General features: G+C 48.4%; 1 protein-coding gene across 4 annotated transcripts in view; it reads right to left on the bottom strand.

Annotated features, from left to right (window-relative positions):
- Nploc4 (NPL4 homolog, ubiquitin recognition factor) overlaps positions 1 to 24,175 on the bottom strand; it is a 48,872-nt gene that overhangs the window by 10,060 nt on the left and 14,637 nt on the right. For 3 of the 4 annotated variants that reach the window (XM_046463369.2, XM_058585254.1, XM_046463368.2), the window contains 6 exons: positions 22,222 to 22,345; positions 21,325 to 21,504; positions 19,671 to 19,757; positions 17,047 to 17,118; positions 16,534 to 16,660; positions 12,037 to 12,197 (listed from right to left, as the gene is read on the bottom strand). In XM_046463369.2, coding sequence (XP_046319325.1) covers positions 12,037 to 12,197; positions 16,534 to 16,660; positions 17,047 to 17,118; positions 19,671 to 19,757; positions 21,325 to 21,504; positions 22,222 to 22,345 — 751 coding nt within the window. The remainder of the gene's footprint in view (positions 1 to 12,036; positions 12,198 to 16,533; positions 16,661 to 17,046; positions 17,119 to 19,670; positions 19,758 to 21,324; positions 21,505 to 22,221; positions 22,346 to 24,175) is intronic. The other variant, XM_046463371.2, reaches the window with a different exon arrangement.

The raw sequence follows: 24,175 nt of genomic DNA, 5'->3' as shown, positions 1-24,175 counted from the left end.
AGGACCCCTTGCCCCTCCCCACATGGCAGCTGTGCAGTTGAGGCAGCCTACTGCTATGACAGGCCCCAAAAGTGTGGGCCTGAGGAGCGGGATCCTATGCCCATGCAGAGGCAGGAATCAAGTCCAATCAAACTAAATTTCAATTTCCAAAAATACATGCTTGCCTCTACAAGAAATAATCTGAACAACTCACACATAATTAGTCCATTTGGAATTCATCTTCAAATCTAATTAAACGATAATATGCAGAAACATTTTTGCAGCACCTGTTCACTTGAATCTCCCCTCTAGGGAATGCTCTTGTTAAATGCCCTCTCTTTTTTGTGTGTCATGCTGATTCTCGTTCAAATTTAACTACCCAACTGTACCTTTTTTCCTCTAAGAAAATAAAGGTACTGTATCTATCTCCCTTTCTTCCCTGGGGAAAAACAGGTAACTTCTATCTTCCCCAAGTCTTCACTCAAATGTTTCTTCCAGACAATCACTAGCCCTACATACCACTCTTGATGGCAATTACTTTTTATGGCGTTAGCAAATGTCAGGAAACATATGAGGAGGATGCCATCTTGATTCTGAGTCTAGCAGCTGCCAAAGTGTCAGTAGTTCCGATTCCACCTGGAGCAAGACATGAGGCAAGTCAGAAATCGTGGCTCCTTGCTGCTTCACCACCAGCCTCACACCATGTCTGGAAGCAGGACTGTGTGAGCCCAAGGCACCTGGGCTTTGTGGGCCTCCCCTTAGAGAATATGGCAAAGCCCCCAGTGTGAGGCTTCTCTGCTAAAAACAAGGCAGAAGGGGACAAGTGGAATCAGCCCTTGACCTGGGAGTTCTCAGCACAGGTGTCAGAGTCAGAGCTCAGTGTAGTCCATGAGCGTCCACAGGGCACCTGTCAGAGTCACACGGAAACAACAGCTGGAGTTTCTCAGGCACTCACCATGCCTGCTCCAGTCTGGATGCCATGTGCACAGGCCCACCTGGCCCTCACAACTGCAGGCATCACAGGCACGGCCACTGTGCCTAGCAAATCCTGAGGAGCGAGGGGCTAGTCATACCCAAGACCTGGCAGCCAGCAGAGCAAGAGGAAAGCTACAGAGCAAGTTCATTCACACTGATAGCCAGGCCTCTCAGCCACAGCCCTCTCGGTTCCTCACCCAACTCTGGTGCTTTAAGGGCAGGCACACTCAGACCTGACTCCTGCCCATGTGGATCTGAAGCCTCAGGCTCTAGCACTAACAGCACTCATGCCACTTCCAATGGCATGGAGGGGGAAAGAAAGAAGAGATATCAGGGACCACAAAAGCCTCCTCCTAGACCACAACTACACCACTGTCAAAACCTAGGGACGGACTGGGGATGTGGCTCAAGCCGTAGCGCGCTCGCCTGGCATGCATGCGGCCAGGGTTCGACCCTCAGCACCACGTACAAAGATGTTGTGTCCGCCGAGAACTAAAAATTAATAAATAAATATTTAAAAAAAAAAAAAAAAAAACCTAGGGAGACTTGGGTGCTATGGTCCAGGATTAGGTGCACAAATATCTGGAGAAATGGAAAACTAGACTCCCCCCTTGCAACAAACAACATAAGTGGTCTTGAAATAAAATTAAACCATAGCAGCACTAAAAGAATACATGAATAAAGACAGAACTTTAAGTGACAAATTACTTTGAATGTATGACAACACAGGCAGAGGTGTTTTTTTTTTTAAATATTTATTTAGTTGTACATAAACACACAGAGCTATAGCCCCAGCTCCTGTTTTTTTTTTTTTTTTTTAATTAACTTACGGTGCTGAGGATTGGACCCAGGGGTGCTCTACCACCAAGCCACATTCCCAGCTATTATTATTTATTTATTTCTAAATTTTGAGACACAGTCTCACTAAGTTGCCTAGACCGGCCATGAATTTGTGATCCTCCTGTATCAGTCTCTCAAGCAACTGGGATTACTACCCAGTTCCAAGGCCAAAATGATGTTGAAAAGATTAAGGTATTTTTGAAGTCAAACAATATTTCAGCTCCTCTAAATATAAAATATGAAGAACATAAAAACCTGGCATGTGTTTGTGACATATGACAAACAGTCAAGACACAGAGACCTCACAAATTAATGCAAAAAATGATGAATCATCTTATAAGTACCTAGCACAGGAAGAGGAGGCTCACAATGAAGACAGCTGGTGAACCCTGGACTCCCTGAGAGTAAGCCAGCAGAGACTACAAGCTAACGTGCAAGGCCTTGCCTGACAGGCAGCCCGGCCAGAACAGGTAAAGCGCTATCTTCCTGAAGGAAATCTCAAGAGAATGTACAGAACCGTTTTAATAAATGGTGGCATCTGACAAAGTAACATCAGCTCCAGGAATTTGTCCCAAGAAGTTAGGAGCACATACAAATAACAAGTTTAGGACAGTTCATCAGACACTGTTCCCAGCAGATGCTACATCAACCTGCATCCTGCTGAGAAGCAGCTGCCAGCCTGAGGACATCCCCTTTCATAGAAAGAACAATGTCCTCCCACAACACATGGAACTTCAGCACAGCGTGGTCCTTGCCCAAGCTGCTGGTCAGCACAGCTTTCAGGGCTCCTGACCTTAGCACTTTCCCCTCCTACTGGGAAATCACCTTTGGCCTCTCTGTGGCTGGCCCTTGCTGGACAGCATTCTCAGGGGTGCCTGACATGCTGTCTCCTTCACCTCAAAGATTCCAGCCTTTGATCTGGACATTTTATGAAGACAGCCATGAGATGGGCATCACTGACCCACATCTCTTGCCTAAGCTTCCAGGTCTCAGTGACAATTGCCCATGGAATACCACCCTGTCACTGATGCTGTCACTTGGACTCACCTTCCTCCCACAGACCCAGTTCTGTGCTCTGTGGGCACCACAATCCACCTGTTCACTCAGAGACGCTCACCAGAATACTCCTGCACCCCTGCCGACCTCTGCATCCCTGAAGGTCACAGGAACAAGGGAGCAGGAGCCTTTCCATCATGACCCAACTCCACCTTGCATCCAGAAGACGTCAGCACCTGTCCAGTGCATCTTCTAACTGGATGTGGGTTCCACCCATCCCACCCCTCTAACCTCCTACCCCTCCTGACTCAGGCCACAGCATTGATGCCTGAACGATCACCACCTCCTTCAGACCACTCCTCACATTACATCCAGAAGGAATGCTCCAGAACCCACCCCCCACCCTCTTTCCCCAGCTTCCTTGCCTGCCGTGCCCACTACCACCTGTACTCTGACTTGACTGGCACACATTCTGTCCCCTAGAAGCCTGGCTCATGTGGAACCTAGGCCACAAACACAGGGGTAGGCAGCAAGTGATGGCCACCTGAGGGCAGGAGAGGGGTGCTCCAGGCCGTCTTCTGGGGCTCCAACCCTTACTTTTCATAACAAGCTGATGTAAACAGAAGTGTTCCTCATGTTCACTTTCAAGACTGGCACTGCCTGATGCACTTGAGTCTGAATCCAAGACCACATGTCTTCTGCTGCCAGCTCCTCCCTCCACCTCGATGCTCCATGGGCAGGTTCTTGGTCTACGAGCCTCTATCTGAGGCTCACTCTCACCACCCGTGAGCCAGCAGAACCTCCAAGCATCCTGCACCATACCCTCTTCCACCAACTCCCAGCCCACACCTGCCTCCTCTCCCACCCCCACCTCTCCACACGTGCTCCAGAGCTTGTGAGTAGTACCATTCTGCACACTCCTTCCTCTCTATATCTACTCGCCCCTCTCTCTGGGACCAAGAGCATCAGTAATGGACACAAAAAACCCCAAGCAGGAAAGCTGGATCCCATTCGCCACTGATGCTATGTGCTGTTCCACCTTGCTTAATTTTACTTTGTGCCAACAGAGCAAGCCCCAACCTGCCTCTGACCTAGCTCAGAGCTACAACAGTACAGCCCTTTTCCAAACTCCTCCGTCCTCCTGGCTAATGGCCCCCACTCTCCCTTCCCATACAGCTAGCTCCCCTCCCCCTTCTCTGCAGCCCACCCTACCTTCACTTTCTCTGACAACCACAACTGCACCACTGGCCTTGAGCACCAACTCAGCAGCCTGCCTCCAAGTGCACAGCTTTGGTGGCCCCCTCTCCTGAGCAACACACTCAGCAGCTGCACACCACTAAAGCCACCTGAGGGCAGGTTGTCTTCCAGCTGCTTGTCCCAAACACCTCAGAGCCCTCCTGTCTCTGTTCCAGCTCAACCTGCACATTAAGCCTCAGGAGATCCTACCCAGCCTCTAGACCTACCCAGACTCGAATCACTGCCCCACCTGCATGCACTACTAGAAGCCTGGCCTGCCTTCTGTCACTACTGCTGCTACGCCTTGTCTCCTGGAAGGACCTTTTGTAGTCCAGGCCTGGGTGCTGTGTCCTGCCCATCCCACTCACAGTGGCTCGTGATGTTACATGCACCCCTTCCCCCGCATTTGTACCAGCAACATCAGCTCCTCGCTCATACTCTGCTCACTGGGAACGGGCTGCCGCCTGTCTGGAATGATAGTCCTGACCTACAAGGCTGATTCAACTGATACTTTCTCCACTCTACTGAACTCCACCCTGACCGCACTCCTGACCTGTCAGCCTACCGACTTCGGTTGAAGGCTGCTGCTCTCTGCTATAGCAGTTTTCCCAATGCCAGGAGCCCTGTCTATTCTCACTGGCTCTGAGGCTCCCCAAACAGTGCACAGTACTTCCTGGGTATTCCCTATTCACAGACCCAGGTGGTCTTCTGTGCTACGGAGTGCTGTTGGTGACACAGGCCTGAGGGAGAGGCCAACCTTCACCATGGTCCATGGAGCTGAACAGCAGCAGACTAACACCCCAGCTCCAGGGAACTCTCTAGGGTGAGGGAAGGAAAGGAATCCAGTTCAGCTGCTCACAGTCAGCATTGACAGCCCCAGGGACAACATCTGCACCCAAGCAGGGGCTGTGCCTCTGAAGTCTCTCAGCTCACTGGGGGCCACAGTGAAGAGTGGCAACCTGAGGAAGACGCTGTGTGGATCTGCAAAGCTGCAGGCAGATCCTTGGGCTAGACACCACCCAGCTCTTGGGTCTGCCAGCTTGTTTTCACCAAAGCCAGATTATTGCTTAAAGGAAAAGAAAATGGACATTTTTAAAAGAAGTCAACAAAATCACCATGTCACAACAGAACTGAAAGCCAGTCCCCTTTCAAGGGTGAATCATTGTCACTTGTTCTTGGATGGTTCCTGCAAGTTCACCAACAAGTGACCCCTGCCCTAGTGGCCTAGGGGCCTAAGGCACCTCTGCTCCAGACCTGGCAGGGGCAGGAAGAACATGGGAGATGGCCTCTTCTTGTCTCCACCATGCTCAGGGAAAGCCTCCCACGGAAATGATTGCAGGAAGGCAGAGTGTCCTCCCAGTGAAGCCAGCAGGACATGAGGCACTGCCCAAGCCACTAGTACAGATGCAGGTGGAGGGTACACTCTTACATCTCGAGGAGTCGAAACAAAGCTCCAGAGCCTGAGCCATTTCTTGTGTAGCATCTCCAGCACACACACACACACACACACACACCACAGTGCCTGGAAAGAACACTCCTGGAGCAGAGGCGCAGGAGGACCGCCAGACCCGCCACACCCTAGGTAGCTCCAGCTCTAAGACCACTGGAGACACGCAGGTGCCAACAGAGCAAGCCCCAAGGTGGAGGCAACAGCCCTATGTGGGCTCCTGTGCAGAGAACACAGGGGCCAGGTTGCCGCACCACACGTGGTCTCCAGCCAACAGTTTTCGTGGGGGCAATTCTCCAGCGCCATGCCACCAGAGCTCCAGCACTGCCCTCAGGCTACTGCCTTCCACCAGGGATGGGCTGCTAACACGGCAAGGGGTGGCAGGATGGGTGTGCCTATAAAGTACCTTAAGACACTGGTCCTGGAAGCAGAGCAGCTGAGCATTCAAAAGGAAAAGATGAACCTTTGTGCATTACACCTGCAATTTTAGGATTAGGACATAATGCAAAATAAGAGGCACTGAATCAAGCTTTCCCTTAGTGAGCAGCTACATGAAGCAGCAGGTTGTGTGGTCTAGGGATCTAACAGCTCATCTTTACAGAGAAAGGCAGGAAACAGTCAAATACTTCATACCTGGTTGTATGTCTGGTCTAAAACTGGGGTGGGTTTTGTTTGCACTTGGCAAACAAACAGGAAAGAAGTCTAAGCCACACCAAGAAAACCAACCCCATACCAGCCTGGGGCCTGCATGAGGCCCTGCAGCCAAAGTCCTCAAGGTGGGTATGTGGAGCAATAACCCCCCTCCTGATCTAAGGCCAGGTGTCCTGCCTAAAAGGACCATCTGCTGCAACCATCCAGCTCATGTGTCACCAGAGCAGCTGCTATTACAGGCATATAACACACCTATGTGTGTACTTAGAGCTGGGATCTAAGAGTTTTTTTTTTTTTTTTCCCCTAATTACAAAAAGAAATACTAAAAATAAAAAAAAATTAAGAAAACGAAGAAGCAGGGTACAGTGACACACATCTGTAATCCCAGTGGCTCAGGAGGCTGAGACAGGAGGATTGTGAGTTCAAAGCCAGCCTCAGCAATGGTGAGACACTAAGCAACTCAGTGAGACCCTGTCTTTAAATAAAATACAAAATAGGGCTGGGGATGTGGTTCAGTGATCGAGTGCCCCTGAGTTCAATACCTGGTACAAAAAAAAAAAAGAAGAAAGAAAAAACGAGTATGACTTTTTTTCTTTTAGTTGTAGATGACTACACAGTACCCTTATTTATCTTTATGTGGTGCAGAGGATCGAACCCAGTGCTTCACACATGCGAGGCAGGCGCTCTACCACTGAGCTAAATCCCCAGTCCTAGTATGACTTTTTAAAAGGCAAGGCAGAACATCTATCAAAACTCAGAAACCTCTAGGCAGGCACAGTGGCACACACCTGTAATCCCAACTACTCAGAAAGCTGAACCAGGAGGACTTCAAGTTCAAGGCCAGCCTCAATGACTTATTTGAGACTGCCTCAAGATAGAAAATGAAGGGCTGGGGCTAGGGCTCAATGGTAGAGTGCCCTGCCTCGCAGGTGTGAGGCAATGGGTTCTATCCAGCACCATATAAAAAATAAATAAATGAAGATATTGTGGCCATCTACAACTAAAAAAATACTTTAAAAAAATAGAAAATGAAAAGGACTGTGGATATAGTTCAGGGTTGGGTGACGCTGGGTTCAATCCTCAGTACTGCAAAAACAAAACAAAAATACAAAAATAAAAAACTCAAGAAGCCTAGTACCCAGGAATTCTGCTTTGAGTACATGTGCATCAGGGTGTGAGACTGGCCACTTAGTAACAATAACCAGAAATAATTCAAGTAGCCATCAATACTCCACTAATTAAATGCATTCTGAATTTACTAATAAATGTATTCATTTATCCTGCAGAACTACAATTTTTTTTTTCTTTTTAATTTAAGGACACAAGAAGAAATGAGAGACTGGGCTAAAAATATGTTCTACTTTTCTGCAGAGGAACAAGTGTCCATAATGAATGTGTGCAGCCAGTTTCCAATGCCAAGAACTCCCATGGGGAGGAAAGGCAGCATGGAACACAGGGAAGCCGCAGCCTGAGTGTCAGAGCTGAGTGGCAGCAGCCCTCAGTCCTCAGGGAAAGTCATGTCTACATACAGCCTCGTGCACACCTATTTTCAAAGAGCACACATGGGGTGCTGCACCCCTAGGCCTTCAAAGTCCTCCTTCAGCATCAGCTCTGTGTCCCACCTCTCCTCTTCCTGTTTCAGTGGCTGCAGAGGACAGAGGGCAGAGGTGCACACAAATACCCCCACTTCCACCTGGTGTGACACCATGTAGAAAAGGGTGTGCACACATATATAAATTCCCACACATCTTCCAAAACAAGGAAAACTGGAGGCTGGTGTGTAGCTCAGCAGTACACCATTTGCTTAGCATGCCAGAGGCCCTGGGTACCACCATCCCCGGCACTGCAAAAAGAGAAAAAAAAAAAAAAAGTTGGGGCTGGGGATGTGGCTCAAGCGGTAGCGCGCTCGCCTGGCATGCGTGCGGCCCGGGTTCAATCCTCAGCACCACATACAAAGAAAGATATTGTGTCCGCCAATAACTAAAAAAATAAATATTAAAATTCTCTCTCTTTAAAAAAAAAAAAAAAAAGGTAAAATGGTATTATACTCTACCGGTTCATTTTAACTCACACCAGGAGTTGCAGCCACATCTCAGGCCTCCAGTGCCGCACAGGACTCTGCCACGCATGCACTATGCACCAATGTCCCCTTGTTACCAAATGTTCAGCTGTATCCAGTTGGTGCAGGTCTCGCTTACAACACACATTTTAAAGCCAACTGCAGAGTCCACTGGAGGACTAAAAGACTTACTTAAAAATGTCTACTTTTATAATTCATAATTCTCATTGCTCAGACTGATGTTCCCTGATGAATGAGTGTTCCAAACCCTAAAGGACTATAAAAAATTTGGGATTCCCTTTTTGTCTGCTCTCACGAGTGGGCAGATAAGCACTCTATGAAAGCAGCAGGGTGACTAAGAGAATACCACATTTCAAGACAAAAAGAGAGCTCAATTCTTAAGTGCAAGAAATACACAATGAGGGCTGGTGTAACTCTGGAGGACTGCATTTGCCTGGCTTCTCAGGAAGCTGAGGCAGGAGGATTGCAAGTTTGAGGTCAGTGTCAACAATGAAGTGAGACCCTGTTTCAAAATAAAAAACAGAAAGACTAGAGATGCAGGTCAGTGGTAAAGCACTGCTGGGTTCAATTCCCAATACTAGGGGTCGGGGAGCAGATTTCCAACCTGATGAAAAGGTATTAAAAAAAATAGCCCCAGGTTCAAGTGGTAGTGCGTTCGCCTAGCATGCGTGAGGAACTGGGTTCGATTCTCAGCACCACTTAAAAAATAAAGATATTGTGACCACCTAAAAAAAAAAAAAAAAGCCCCAGAGCAAACTCAGTTAAAGGACAAAACCCTAAAAAGTAGTTCTTTGGGGCTGGGGATGTGGCTCAAGCGGTAGCGCGCTCACCTGGCATACACGGGGCGCTGGGTTCGATCCTCAACACCACATAAAAAAAAAAAGTAGTCTTTAAGATAAAAAGCTGGCAGCAACTGCTGTTGACACTGTGTGGGGAATCACAGGGACCAGGTAAGCCAAAGAGAAGAGACAGGGAGAAACAAGGCTGCAGCACATGAATGGCATGGCTGCACGCATAGAAACCTAGGGCTGCACCACCAAAGGCAAAGCTGCAAAGCAAAGCTGCCTGCCTCCCACCACCTGGGAAGGATCCGGAATGACAAGGATCAAAGCCTCCTCAGAGAGACCCTGTAGCCTCGGAGACACTGGAGAGCACCAGTGCAACATCTGAGAGGGTTGGAGGCAGAGAAGGCCCTGGGAGGCCCAGCGAGGCTTGGAGGACGACGTCCCCTCTGGAGCAACCTGGAAGGCTGGCTCTGGAACACTGGGGTGAGGAGAATCAAGCCCCTGGAGTAGCAGAGTGGGGAAGCAGGGAGCCGGGTATGCAAGACAGCCAGAGTCACTGTGATAAGACAGCATGGCACTGGTGCTGGGTTAGGAAAACTGGGCGACAAACAGGGTCTGGAACCCCGCCCGTGACTTGTGGAAATGATTGATGGCAGAGAGGCAGAGCATGCTCACAAAGGGATTTTCCTTCAACAGAAGGGACCTCAGACACGGCTAGGAACTAGAGAGAGGCACTGAAGGGGCTTTCCTTGTGAGCAGGGTTCCTCAAGGCAACAGCCCGCTCGGAGCCTGCGTGGAGACACAGCAGATGAGGAACCACCACCAGGAGGGGCCGATGGCAATGAGACAGAAGCCCTCTCCCCACTCTTGGCGGTGGCCACCTCAGAAATGCAGACATTGTGGCTGCTGCATAGGGCTATTGTGAAAAGGTCAAAGACACAGGGGTTTCAATCATGCCGCCATTCTCTGAGATGTCAGCAAAATCTTAGGGTGCACAGGGCAGGATGCTCACCATTTTGGCTTCATGAAGCAGGAGCCAAACCCAAACTTTCACTTTTTCTTTTTCTTTTTTTTTTTTGGTACCAGGGATTAAACAAGGGTATTTAGCCATTGAACTACATTTTCAACTTTTTTTTTTTTTTTCAATTCTTTATTTTTGAGACAGGATCTCACTAAGTTGCTTAGGACCTCACTAAATTGCTGAGGCTTGCTTTGAACTTGCAATCCTCCTGCCTCCTGAGCCATTGGGATTACAAGTGTGCGCCTCTGTGCCCAGACAAACCTCAGGCTTCTAAAGGACAGACTGCACCTCCAACAGCCTCTTCAGGCCAAGGAGATAAAGCCTTAAGGTGGGCTGGCACCTTACAAGTTACCTGAGAACCTGTATGCCTGTAAGTGGAAACCTGGAGGGCCCCACTTCTGATGGCAGGGCAACTGGGCCTCACCAAAGCCAAGTCTCTGGAGAGCATCATGCTAAGTGAACTGAGCCAGATACAGAGTGAAGGATCCAAGACTTTCTCTCATAAGCAGAAGCTATTCCAAAATAAGGGGGAAAGGCAGGAGCATCCCATGAAAATAAAGAAGAGATACGTGGAGTACAGAAAGGGGATTGAGGAGGAGAAAGGAGGGATGGGAAAAGGAAGGAATGCAATCAACCAAACCATCCTGTGTGTGTATCTGAACACACCACAATGAATTTCACCTTTATGCATATCTGTACTGCACTGATTTAAAGAAAAACTGTAAACATAAAGAAGACAGACAAGTAGAGTGGAGGTAAGAGAACAGGGGGAGGGAGGAGGGAGGGAAGGGGAAGCACTGGGGGACTGGATTAGAGCAGATTACATTCCATACTGGTATAATTATGGCAAAATGAACCCCAACATTTTTTATAACTATAAAGCACCAATAAAAAAAAATTGGTGGCTTTAACCAAAAAACAAAAAACAGTCAAGTCAGACTGAGTCAGCCACCTGTCATGGGAATGTAGATGACAGCTACGACCTACTTCCCCACAGTGCAGAGCAGAGCCCCAGCTGCAGGAAGAGGCCCTGGAATCTCTGGCTCCTTCATACATAAGGACAATGAATACCCCCACAAACAGGGCAGAATGGCCCACAAAGCACACAACCAGAGACTGAACACAGAGAGCCGCGGCAACCCCGAAAGCGGCAACTGCATAGGAGAAAGGGCAGTGGAGCTGCTCCAAAGTGACAGGCAACAGCAATGGTAGATGAGGATGCCGGAACAGTCGTCACAATGGCATCTGTGTGTTCAGAGGAAGTGGTAATAGGGAAACATCAAAAACACAAGGGAAGCCAGGCACTATGGCGCACACCTGCAATTCCAGCAGCTCAGGAGCCTGAGGCAGGAGGATGGCTAGTTCAAGGCCAGCCTCAACAACTTAGCGAGGCCCTAAGCAACTCATTGAGACCCTGTCTCAACATAAATTATCAAAAGGGTGGGCTGGGGTTGTGGCTCAATGGCTAAGCATCCCTGGGTTCAATCCCAGTACCAAAAAAAGAGAGAGAGACAGACAATCAAGGGAAACCTCCAGCAGTGAAAACCACCCTGAGACAACCTAGATGGCAACAGCACATCAGACATTGCAGAAGTAGAGATTCATGAATCTGAAAACAACACCAACTGTCCAAAATGAATCAGAGAAAAGAGACTGAAAGAAGATGACCAGCGTGCACTGTGGGATTTGAAGTAGCCAAGATGCTCATGATGGAAGTCTCCAGAGGGCAGCCAAGAAAGAGACCCAAAGCATCTTTCACCACCTTCTCATGGCTAGACACTGACACCCCAGCTGCCACAGTATGGTTTGATGTTGTGTGGTTCCACTCCAAATTAAATGCCTCACCAAGCCTGAGTAGCTAAAAACAACCCCCAGAAACGCAACAGAAGCCTCAATCCACAAGTGGAACTCCAGGCCATCACGGCTGACCAGTGACGGATACCATCAGAAGGCTACAAGATGAGCAGAGTCCAGGCAGGCTCAGAGCCCTGTGTGCACAAATTCCTTTTGTACTACTGCATCTTACCTTATAGAAAACATCAGGCACGTACTGCTCACTACTGGACTCCTTGGCGTAGCCGAGCTCAGGGGCATCCTTGCACGGCAGCAGACATTCATCACGGACTAGGGCCATGCACTGATTGGATACCTGATACCCCTCAAAGTGGACCTGGTTGTCGGGACCACCTGCAAGAGACAGAGCTTCAAAGAGAATCTTCCAAAGGAGATCCAGAATTAGTCCATGCCTGCTCTCTGCCGACCCACAGGAAGCAGATGCTGGGGAGTCTGTCCCAGGAAGCTTGGTGGTGGCTGACGCACCAGACTCAGCACATTCCTCCACAGCTGCCCAGCCTCACAGGCACTACCACACCTGTCAGTCCGTCAGAAATCCAGGCACTGAACATTAATGATCCCCAATAGCCACCCCCAAAGTTGTGCTTAGTGTCATCAAGCACGCAGGCTCTTGGTTTTTATCAACAGTGGGGTTAATGAACATAGCTCTGCATTCCACATGCTTCAGTGCCGGAATGAAAAGACTGGGCAGAAGATGAACTCACCTGGGGTGGGGAGGGTACCAGGTGTAGGAACAACACAGAACCAGCCTTCAGTACAAAAAACCCTGCACCCATGCTGCACATGCAGGAGTCTCTGCCTTACAGAGACCTGCACGGCAACACAAGGCTAATGTCCTAAGCACTGCCTTTCATGTGAGGAGGTATGGTGGACATATGGCCCCTACACTCATGGCCCCTGCACTACCTTCCAATGTTTCCCTCTTTCCCTTCCTCCCAAGTTCCACTCCACAGAACCTTAAAGTTAGAAACATGGAGCACAAACAGCCGATAAGAAGGAAGAACCCGGGGCTGGGGATGTGGCTCAAGCGGTAGCACACTCGCCTGGCATGCGTGCGGCCCGGGTTCGATCCTCAGCACCACATACAAAACAAAGATGTTGTGTCTGCCAATAACTAAAAAATAAATATTAAAATTCTCTCTCTCTCCCTCTCTCTCTCTCTCTCTCTTTAAAAAAAAAAAAAAAAGAAGAACCCAACCAGCTAACCCAGATCTTTAAAGTCTGGGGGTGGGCAAGGCAATGAAGATCTGGGCCTGGGGCAGACCTCTGCCACCAGATGTGCTCCAAGAATCAGGGCTATGGGGCTGGAGATGTGGCTCATGCAGTAGCGCGCTCGCCTGGCATGCGTGCGGCCCAGGTTCGATCCTCAGCACCACACAAAAAGAAAGATGTTGTATCTAAAAAAATAAATATTAAAATTCATATTCTCTCTCTCTCTTTCTCTCTCTCTCTCTCAAAAAAAAAATCAGGGCTATGTACTAGGGCAACTCCAATGGCAGTGTTTTTAATAATCCTGGAGAATAAAAATCTCTCAGTATCTCTATTTCAATTTAACAAAGAAGAGTAATTTACTGATGAGAGAACAGAAATTCAGTCCATCAGGCTGGGGATGTGGCTCAAGCGGTAGAGCGCTCGCCTGGCGTGCATGCGGCCCAGGTTCGATCCTCAGCACCACATACAAACAAAGATGCTGTGTCCGCCGAAAACTGAAAAATAAATATTAAAAAAAAAAAAAAATTCTCTCTCTCTGTCTCTCTCTCTTTAAAAAGAAAAAAGAAATCAAATGCACTGTTGCACTCTTTAAAAAAAAAAAAATTTAGTCCATGTAGCTTTCAAACATGTATCAAAAACCAGACCTGATGACCAGGCAATTGGAAAAGGTAGAAGGCACAGGCAGAGCCAGCCCCCAGCAAGCGGACAAGGCAGGCTGCTGTCTGTTCACCTTCACACCCAGCAGGCCAACCAGAGCTGGCAGTGAAATGCTGAGTCTCCAACTTTCTCTCATTCCCTAACACCTCAGCAGCACACAGGCTCAGCTCTACAGTGTGTCTGGTTGTACAACGACAAAGCACTGGTTCAGGAAGCGTAGAGGTGAGGGATGAGGAGTGTTGAGGAGCCACCTTATGCGCCACTGTGGACCCACATTGGTTTTTACAATCATCCACATGTGGTAGTCATTAAAGGAAAAAAAAAAAAACCTGTTCTTTTGAGAATGAGAAAAATGGAAAGCTGAATTTGTAAAACTAAAGCCTATTTAAAAAGCAGCATCAGTCCATGAGTGGCATCCAAAGGCCATTTCTGAGAAAGGACGACAAACCACCCCTTCCCCACAGAGCAGCACCAAGTGCATGTCCCTCCATGTCGGCAGGCCAAGGAGGCTGGCTGTCCTTGCCTGCATCCCAGGCGGGACGGACCACAGGGCCAGAAAAGGGGCAGAGGTAGAAGGACGTGAGCTGCTCTTGAACTTCAGGTGCATTTCTGCTTTCTGAAACCAGAGTCCATAATCTTCACAGCCCAGGAGCCAAGTGTGTGCTAAATGATGAACTCACAGTTTGAAACTCAGATTTGGGCTCCAATTAGGCACTCTTTCCACATACTCCTGGGGTTCATTGAGCACACTGCCAGTTCACCAGAGGGTGTGTACAACTGAAGGGGAGGGGAGGAAGAGCAGGCAGAGTCAAGGGGGCCTGGGCTCCAGCTGCAGGAATACCGGCCCTGAGCCACAGGGGCTCAGCTTCTGGGAGGCTCTCACCCAGCTGTCTAGCAAGGGTGCATTTTCCAGCAGCTCCACAGGTCCCCACTTGCCCTCTGGCCAAGAGACCCTAAAGCAGGGTAAGGAGCACACTTTAGGAGAAGATCTGCAGTGCCACAGACAGCCACACCCCTCTGGAGAGAGGGGGACACCAGAGCCCCAAAGGGATGATGCAACACCCAGATGCAAAAGGATGCTGCCTGTGGAGTTCACTGTAACTGATATGGTCACTGCCTCATGGTTCCAGTACTTTCTGTAAGTGCCAACTCCTAAAGCAAAAATTTCATGGTTTCCAAACTCCAAACAAGAGGTGTGACTCTATAATTGAAGGTGGCAGACCCCATAATTTTAAGAAAGTACCAATTGCTGCTGGGCGCAGGGGTGCACACCTGTAATCCCAGCAGCTCAGGAGACTGAGGCAGGAGAATTGCGAGTCCAAAGCCAGCCTCAGCAACTCAGTGAGACCCTGTCTCTAATTAAAATACATTAGGGGCTGGAGTTGTGGCTCAGCAGTAGAGTGCTCGCCTAGCACGTTCGAGGCCCTGGATTCGATCCTCATCACCGCATAAAAATAAATAAATAAATAAATAAAGGTATTCAACCAACTAAAACTAAAAAATAAATATTTTTTTAAAAAATACATTAAAGGGCTGGGGATATGGCTCAGTGGTTAAGCACCCCTGAGCGCAATGCCTAGTATCAAAAAAATAAAATAAAAAAAATCTGGCCACGCCTTCACTTCCTGCTCAGCAGTTACCAGAGCCCCTGCCATGAGAAAGGACTCCCTGTGGGCCTTCCACCTCCTTCGATCCCAGCCAAAAATCTCAATCCTTCCCTTCAGCACTTGACCACAGCAAAAACTTATAAAAAAATTCAGGTGTGGGACTTTTGTGTGTGTGTTCTGGGAATTGAGCCCAGAGGTGCTTAACCACTGAGCCACATCCCCATCCCTTTTTATTTTTTATTTTGAGAGAGAGTCTCAGTAAGTTCCTGAAGCTGGCCTCAAACTTGCAATCCCCCAGCCTGCCTCAAATTCCCAAATTGCTGATTTACGGGCATGCACCACAGTGCCCCACATAATGTGGCATTACTGCCAGTGTTGCTTACTCCTTGTTCACTTTTTAAAAAAAGGACCTTAAATCAAGGACCTGCAGCTTGCTAACATATAGCAAAGCTTAAAAATTCTGTCAGTGATAAGCTGAGGTGCAGCTCAGCCAAGAAGCATTTGCCTACCATGTGCAAAACTCAGGGCTCTACCCAGTGATGAAAAACGACAAAATTCTGGCAGCGCGCAATCTTCCTACCAAAGGTCCACAGTAATGGAAACCGGATCTAGTTCCTTCCCTACATGTCATACAGGCTGGGACATAGGGGTGCTTCTATAGAACCAGGAAAAGGGTAGTTACTAAAAAAACTGGATTATCACACCTCTTTGAGGGCAGAGAGCAGGTCTTCACAGGATCACAGGTAGGCTTAACTCAGACCAAAAGCAAGGCGCAGTAGTGCACGCCAGTAACACCAGTGACTCATAAGGCTGGGCCTGGAAACTGTGAGACCCTATCTTGAAATGAAATAAAAGAGTCTGAGGATATAGCACAGTGGCAGAGCACTTGCCTAGCACACGCAAGGTCTGGGTTCACCCCCATCATTGCAAAAACAAACAAAAGTAAACCTGGACTTGTAAGGAGAGTACTGAACAGGAGGAAAGCTGTGCTGAGATTCCAGGGCTTTGTCAGTTCTGCAGATGCTGCTGCTAGTTCAGAATTGTTACCATGAAACAACAGGAGGAATCTATGCCCCTCAGGTCTATTCAGAACCCTGTGACAACTAAGTTAGGGATAAAAAGCAGCTGGAGAGAAGGTCAAAATGCATTACCAAGGCAGTAGCACTGACAACATTACTCTGTCCCATTCACACCTGTGGCCACTGCAGTCACAAACTTGGACCCGAAGTGCCCGTCGGGAGACAGCCGGCAGGCGTTGGGGTGTTTATTCTGGAAGTCTCCTGCAGTGATGCACTCTTCTGAGCTCAGGAAGTAAGTGTCCTAAAATGAGAGGAGCAGCATGCCAGACCTTACAGCATCATGTCAAAAGGGACCTCTCTTCTTTAGAGAATAACAGATGCCCAAAACTAAACATCTCCAAAACTACAACGAAACACCCCCAGGATTTCTGGCCACTGTGGCTCCTTCAAAACTACCAGAAAAGACTGAAGCACTAGGACCCACCCAGAAAGGTCTGCACAGGGAGTAGGTTTGGCTCTACAGGCAGAGCCCACAGACCTGGCCTTGATTTATCAAGGTTATCTTGAAAACTACTTGACTTAGAAGCTCACAGGAGCTGTTCAGAGACCCCGAAATGTGAGTCAGCACTGTGAATCAGCACTGCCTGTACAGGGCGGTGAGGCTAGCCAACATCCCAGTCTCCTCACCTTATTCCGACTGTATCGAACTGTACCCTTTCGGGTATCTTCTGAGACGAGGTCTGTGAATATCCAGCCAACCTTAACAAAAAAGCAAAGTGTCTTAGAAGGTCTACGCCACAGACAAAAAGAAGACTCCTGGCCCCGCCCAACAAACACAAGAGGTCTCGGGTCAGGAGCCTTCTTTCCCCCACCGGGGCCAACTCTGTGAAAGGCTCCCCAACCAAGCTACCAAGGCCACACCACAGCTTCTACAACCCACTCAGCAGAAACTGGTTGGGCAAATGCAGACTTCAATTCTTTATGTGTTAAAAAGGTTCTGCTGGGGGACTAGGGTTGGGGCTCAGTGGTAGAATGCTTGCCCAGCATATGTGAGGCACTGGGTTCAATCCTCAGCACCACGTGAAAATAAATAAACAAAATAAAGGTCCATTAACAACTATAACTAAAAAAATATTAAAAAAAAAAAAAAGGTTCTGCTGGGCTGGGGGGCATTACTCAATGGTGCAGTGAGCACATGCCCTGAATTCGATCCCCAGCACTACAAAAAAAAAAAAAAAAGAAAGAAAAAAGGGCGGGGTGGGGGTGGGGTGGAGGGTTATGCTCAGCACCAACTGTGCCCAGCACTGTACAAGAACCCAGTGTGAAGGAGACCAACAGGATGGGGTAAAACTGTTCCTGCTCCAAAGCAGACAGACAAGGAGAAGCACTGTGCAGCTTCTGGGGCTAGACTCCTCTGTAAGGGGAAAAGGACAAAGAACTAGAGGGCAGGGGCTGGGGATGTGCCTAAAGTGGTAGCGCACTCGCCTGGCATGCATGGGGCCCATGTTCGATCCTCAGCACCACATACAAAAAAAGATGCTGTGTCCGCCAAAAACTAAAAAGTAAACATTAAAAAAATTCTCTCTTAAAAAAAAAAAAAAAAGAAGAAGAACTAGAGGGCACCACAATGGGGACTGCACTCCTGTGCCCAAGCTCCAGGACAGGCCCAGCATCTGAAAATCGGCCACTAGGGACCCCAAAAGGTCAGTCCCAGAGTTTGGGCAGGGTACCGTTTCCGCATGTCCTACAGCAATAGCACCTGCCTTTTCTGATCTAGGCCCACCATGGCCTCCTGAATCGCAAGCCTAAGGGAGGCTGTCTGAGCAGTGCCAGAGGCCAGGCACAGTATCTGCCTCTACCCTTAGGGCAAGTGAGAGGTGCCTGCCACCTTCCCCAGCATGGCCATTGGGTGCACCAGGGACTGTCACCATCATCAGAATGCCCCAAAATACCCCAAGGAATAACAATGAAAAGTTCAGTTATGTCTTCATTGCTTTTGCTCCAAAGCAAAAAAAAAAAGCAATGGAGATGTAGAGGGTGACCAGGCAGTACATAAAGCAGCTGAAATTATGCTAAAGTTAGTAAGAGCAAGTGTGTTTTGAGAAACACACTTAACTTTTGACATTTCCCCCTTTTTTAATTATTTATTTTTTAGTTACAGGTGGACACAATATCTTTATTTTTTTTATTTTTATGTGATGCTGGGGATTGAACTCAGTGCCTCACACATGGTAGGTGACCACTTTATCTCTGAGCCACAACCTTAGCCCCTGACATTTTCTCTTATCATGATGTTATGAACAACGGATTACAACAAACACAGGTCAACTCACTGGGCCAGTTTCTCTTCTGAATAAAAGAAATTTCCAGAATTTGAACCAAACCCTAACACTACATTAAGAAACTGTCTCCTGGGCTGGGGTTGTGGCTCAGTGGTACAGCGTGTGCCTAGCACACGCGGTGCCCTGGGTTCGATCCTTAGCACCACATAAAAATAAATAAAATTAAGGTATTGTGTCCAAATACAACTAAAAAATAAATACCTAAAAAAAAGAAACTGTCTCCCATTGGAAGCTGTAGGACCTAAGTGCCCTGTGACCTTGTAATTTTCCTAGGCTTTAAATTACATTTCCAGACTTCCCACATATCTGCAGAATGATAAAATAACCCAGATTATTTCTCACTGTCCAAACTGACTAGGGATAAAGCATAACCCTGACATGGCTATTAAGACTGAACTTCCAAAATGACCTCAAATGCACTGCCTAGTGTGTCTGCAAACCCCACTTTCCTGGAAACTTTATCAGGAGTGTAAGCCAAACCAAATCAACAGACTCTGGAAGAAAAGTCCCCTCCTGCCCTCTAATTGTCCTGGAAAATAAGTAGACTCCAGAATCAGGTGCCAGAATCACAGGCAGGAAGTCTGCTAATGGACAAGAAGTGCAAGGACAAGGACAGCCACACCAAGAGGGGCAGGCACCCCTCAGAGGCACACGCAGTACAGCTATGCAGCTCCCAAGCAATGGCCCCCAGGCAGTGTGGCTGACAGAGCTGAAGATGGCTTCTGTGCTGCGGTCACACTTTTAGGCACAAAGGAATGTCCCTACCTCACTCTAAGTGAGATGATCACAAAAGCTATCAGCATCCAAGGAACACAAGCAAGCTTCCAAATGGGTCAAGCCTGCACCTGACCTTGTACAGGTGAGGACAATGCATCCCAGATCAGGCCTGGCCACCCCACCCACCTAGATGTCCCCAGCAGAGGGCACAGGCTCCCCCAAAGGCCACCTGGTTGACAGAAGGTCCTATACCTTCCTTAGGCCCAGTTTGGCAGCAATCTCATCAACCACCTCAGCTTTCGGGTCCTCAAGGAGCTCCAGGCTGTTCTGTGTGCCAATCTATTGGGAATCACAAGGAGAAGATGGAGTCAGAGGACAGGCTGAAAGAGCAGCACCTCCATTGGTGTCCACCTTTGAGGTCACAGGCATGCTTGTCTCCTCCCTGGAGATGTATAGCCACTAAAGAACAAAGCCCATTCCCCTTCTGTCCTGAGGCTGTGATGTGCTGAAACCTGGTGTGGCCTGAATGCTGGGAGCGCCACCAAGTCCTGAATCAGGTGTGTTCAGGATACAGGAAAGCTGTCCATGCTGTCTGAGAGATCCCTTCACTGGAGAATAAAGTTATTGTCCCATAAGCGGCTCGGCCCGAGATGGGTTCTGCTGACAGACAAGACTGCAGCTGTAAGATGCATTCACCCCTGGATCAGCACAGGGACACGCAAGCATGCCGGGGATGACCCCAAGTCAAAGGGTCAGTCTGGACCACAGCACAGCAGACACGCACCACAGGAAATACACTCTTTGCAATTCCAGGTCCCATCTGCAGACCTTGAAACATGCATCCCAGCAATGACTGCCAGGCATCTGCCCTGGGTTAGGAGGCTCAAAAGGTAGGCTGGCAAGGAGTGAGGTGAAAACAGCAGGCAGCAGATGGGGCACAGCACAAGCCTGTATACCTGTGCACCTGCTTACATGAAAAAGTCAAATTCAGCTGGGTGTAGGGTACATATGTCTATAGTCACAGAGACTCAGGAGGTTGAGGCAGGACAACGGTAAGATGGACAATGGCAAGTTGCCTCAACAACCTAGCGAGGCTCTGTCTAAGAAGAAAATAGGTTAGAGATGCAGCTCAGTGGTAGAGCACCTCTGGGTTCAATGCCCAGCACAACGGAAAAAAAAAAAAAAAAAGGTCAAACTTTAAAAGTCAGACCAAAAGGAGGCAGAGAACCAGGTAAAGGAGAATATACCATTTTGTAAAGCTGACTTTGTAACTGTGCAAATGGTTTTGTTTTATTTCCAACTTTTGTTGTTTGTTTTTTTAACATTTTTTTGTTGTTGTTTTTTAGTTACAGGTGGGCACAATACCTTTATTTTATTTTTATGTGGTGCTGAGGATTGAACCCAGTGCCTCATGCATGCTAGGCAAGCGCTTTGCCACTGAGCCCCAACCTCCCAGCCCTCCAAATTTTGTTTAATAAAATCTCAAACCCTTTGTAGCCCTATCTTGGTGGCAAGTTTTCAGTTATTGTGGTCACTCTGAAACTGGCCTATCACTCAGAGGATGGCCACCTGAACAGGGGTGAAACAGAACAAATAGAAGAGCTACAGCAACTGCACACCTGCAATGCGTTGCGGGTCAAGCCTGTGACTACTTCCACCTGCTTCAGTTGCTACCGACTCACTGCATCAGAGAGCACCCATGGCCAAAGAAACACAAGGTACCTGGGATGTAGTCTTTCTCTCCAGTAACTCAAAAGGTGAAGCAAGCATGCGTGCACGTGAAGAGAGGCAGGGCGTACCAGTAACAAGGCACATGGGGAAAGTTGCCACCTCTGCAAAGTGTCATCTGCACAGCACTCAGACATAAGCCCATGGCCCTCAGGGACTGAGACCCTGCACACTGTACCTGAGGAGGTTCATAAATTGCAGCCACCTCAGCCCTGATGCCCAGGGGAATATCCTTGTGCTCCGTGTACCGTCCATACAAGTACCCGAAGTGCTGGTTCCCCGTCTTCCTCCAGAAGTCAAGAAAGCGGTCAGCAACGGTATGATTCTCAAACATGATATTGTCCACATGCCTGTATTTCTGTAGAGTTAACAAGGGGCGAAATTAAAACAGTCCACCAAAACCTGCTTTTCTAAATCAAACCATCCCAAAATATTTTTTTAACCTAGTTCTTTAAAAGATAAACCAACAAAAAACAAAACCCAAGTTTTAAGAACCTGATCTGCCCAGGGTAAGGGTAGGGGCACACTACCAGTCAATAAATTAAAATTAATCTCACTGAGATTTCACCTAAAAAAGGAGGTTTTAACAATCTCTAGGACAAAAAGTGAAAAATGGTTTTGGAGAGGAGGAAAGGAGGTTGGTTTCCAGAGTCAGGAGACACGGCCCTCTGTGAAGGGCTAGACGTGGGCAGAAGTGGTAGAGACAGATGCACACGCCACTCTCAGGACACTGTGCTGAGCTACATGGCCAATACGGCACTCCTGAGCCAGGTTCGCCCCAGAACCTGCAAAGGATCCCTATGCGGTCTCAGGAAGCTCCCTCACCAGCCCCCACACCTCCACAGAACAGGTTCTTAAGAGGCAAAGTCACTGAGCATTTAACAAAATTTCCAAAACATTCCACAACTACGGGAGCCCACAAAACAGAATGAAGCTCCTGCACCAAGGCCACAAGCTAGAAGTTCTACAGATGACATCCTCAGCTCAGGAACCCCACATGCCTGAGGATCTGCCAACGGAAGACCCTCTCCCAGGGGACGTCCACATCACAGCCACGAAAATCAAGCCGTCTCACCTGTCTGTTCAGCGTGATGGCACTGGGCTGGCACTTGGTACAGATGCCGTTGGGCCATGGGAGGTGTCCCTCACACCCGGACTTGATTTTGCAGCTGATGTTCTCCAGGGCAACAAACTTCCCCCTGAGGGACAGCAACTGAATTAAACTGATGGTGGTGACAGCTGGCAGAGACAGGAATGGCATGGGAGCCAGCTTCCTCACACCTGCTGAACAGCACTCCCTGGGGCCAAGCATGCAGGAGAACAAGCCGTCACCACTCCAGTGCAAGTTGCCTAAGCCCAGCTTGTCCTGCACTGGGACACACAGCTCTCTTCCTGTAGAGAAGCTACTGCTATTCTTCAATCTACTCTAACACCCATGAGGTTTTCAATAATGGCCAAGCGGCTGTCGATTTAACCTGTGCCACTCAAAGGCAGCTCCATCAGCTTAGCAGCAGCCGAGACAAAACCAGCCCAGTATTTTATACAGCTGCAAAAACTTCTGACTCAGGAAAAACACAATTAGAGTACAGCACAGTGATCCCTTCACTCTGCTATTAGTTGGAAAGGGAAAAAAAAAAAAAAAACTACTTTTGGGAGTTTGTCAGTGAGAAGTCCTAGACCCTGCCCTGAACCCAGGGTGAATCTGTGTAAGTCAGGACTGTCTTCCCATTCACAAAATGATCTAAAATTTCTTTCCCTCTTCCTCCCAGATTTACCGAGATATAACTGACAAAAAAGTTATACGTGTATTTAAAGTGTACAGTGTGATACTTTCTTTTTTACAAATAAAAACTACATGTTTAGTGTTCTTTTTTGTGTATGTGGTACTGGAGACTGAACCCAGGGGTGGGGCACTCTGTCACTGAGCTACATCCACAGATTTTTTTTTTTAGTTATCAACGGACCTTTTTATTTTTTAAGTTATTTATATGCGGTGCTGAGAATCAAACCCAGTGCCTCACACATGCTAGGCAAGCGCTCTAGCACTGAGTCACAACCCCAGCCCCAGATCTTTTTTTTATGTTTTATTTTGAGATAAGGTTTCCCTAAGTTTCCCAGGCTGACCTGCCTCAGCCTCCTGAGTGGCTGGGATTACAGTTGTGTGCCACCACACCCAACTGGCATTCACAATTTCTGAAATACATCCACCTTGCGGAATTGCTAGGTAACATACGCACTGCCAGGTTACTTATCACTCTCCTATCACAAGCCAAGAACACACCTGATGTCTCAGCAGCTACGCAGCCCTACAGGCGTGCCCAAGGAGGCTGCGTTCCTTGACCCAAACTGACAAAGGCTGAGCAGCTCCACTCATCTCAGTAAATCTCCACCCAAACTCTAGTAGAGGAAGCCCCATAGCTTTCCCACTGACAGGCAAAGTGTATTTGTGGTGGATTTTATTGCCTGGCCTAACACTTTTTAACAAGTCATTTTAGGATGTCAGCAGGTTTTCAGAAAAAAGCTACTATCAGGCAAATGGAATATTCTTCACAAAATGTTGCTGACTTGGGCTCAGCGGCCACAACCTGTTATCACACTGACAGGAATGACGAGGCCATCCTTGTGGTCCACTGCACCCTGCTGTGGTTCAGAAGTGTACAGAGGGAGCTGCACAAATGAGCACCAATGTGGGCTAAAAGAAATCAAAATGCTCTCAGTTCACCCCTTTCTGGCCACTGCTGCTGCCCACCTGTCCGCCGGGCCAAGCCGGTAGACCACAACTCCTGCAGCACCAGAATACAGCCCTCAGACAACCTTGACGCATCAGTCCCTGCTGCAGCTCTGAAAACAAAGCTGAGAGACAGGACCTGGGGAAAGGGCTGACAGGCTGACGTGGGTGAGCCGAGACTACCACAGCATGGCCATCTCTCTGAAAAGCAGACAGTGACTCAAACCCACAGGCACAACAGGCCACCACCACCACTCACCCGAACCCACAGGGTGCTGTGCACATGGCAAGATCGGTGGCA

Source organism: Marmota monax, unplaced genomic scaffold (assembly GCF_021218885.2).
Source record: "Marmota monax isolate L192 unplaced genomic scaffold, Marmota_monax_Labrador192_F-V1.1 WCK01_AAM20220418_F8-fsc00220, whole genome shotgun sequence".
Classification (NCBI taxonomy): Eukaryota; Metazoa; Chordata; class Mammalia; order Rodentia; family Sciuridae; genus Marmota; species Marmota monax.
This window is presented reverse-complemented; position numbering and strand designations above follow the sequence as displayed.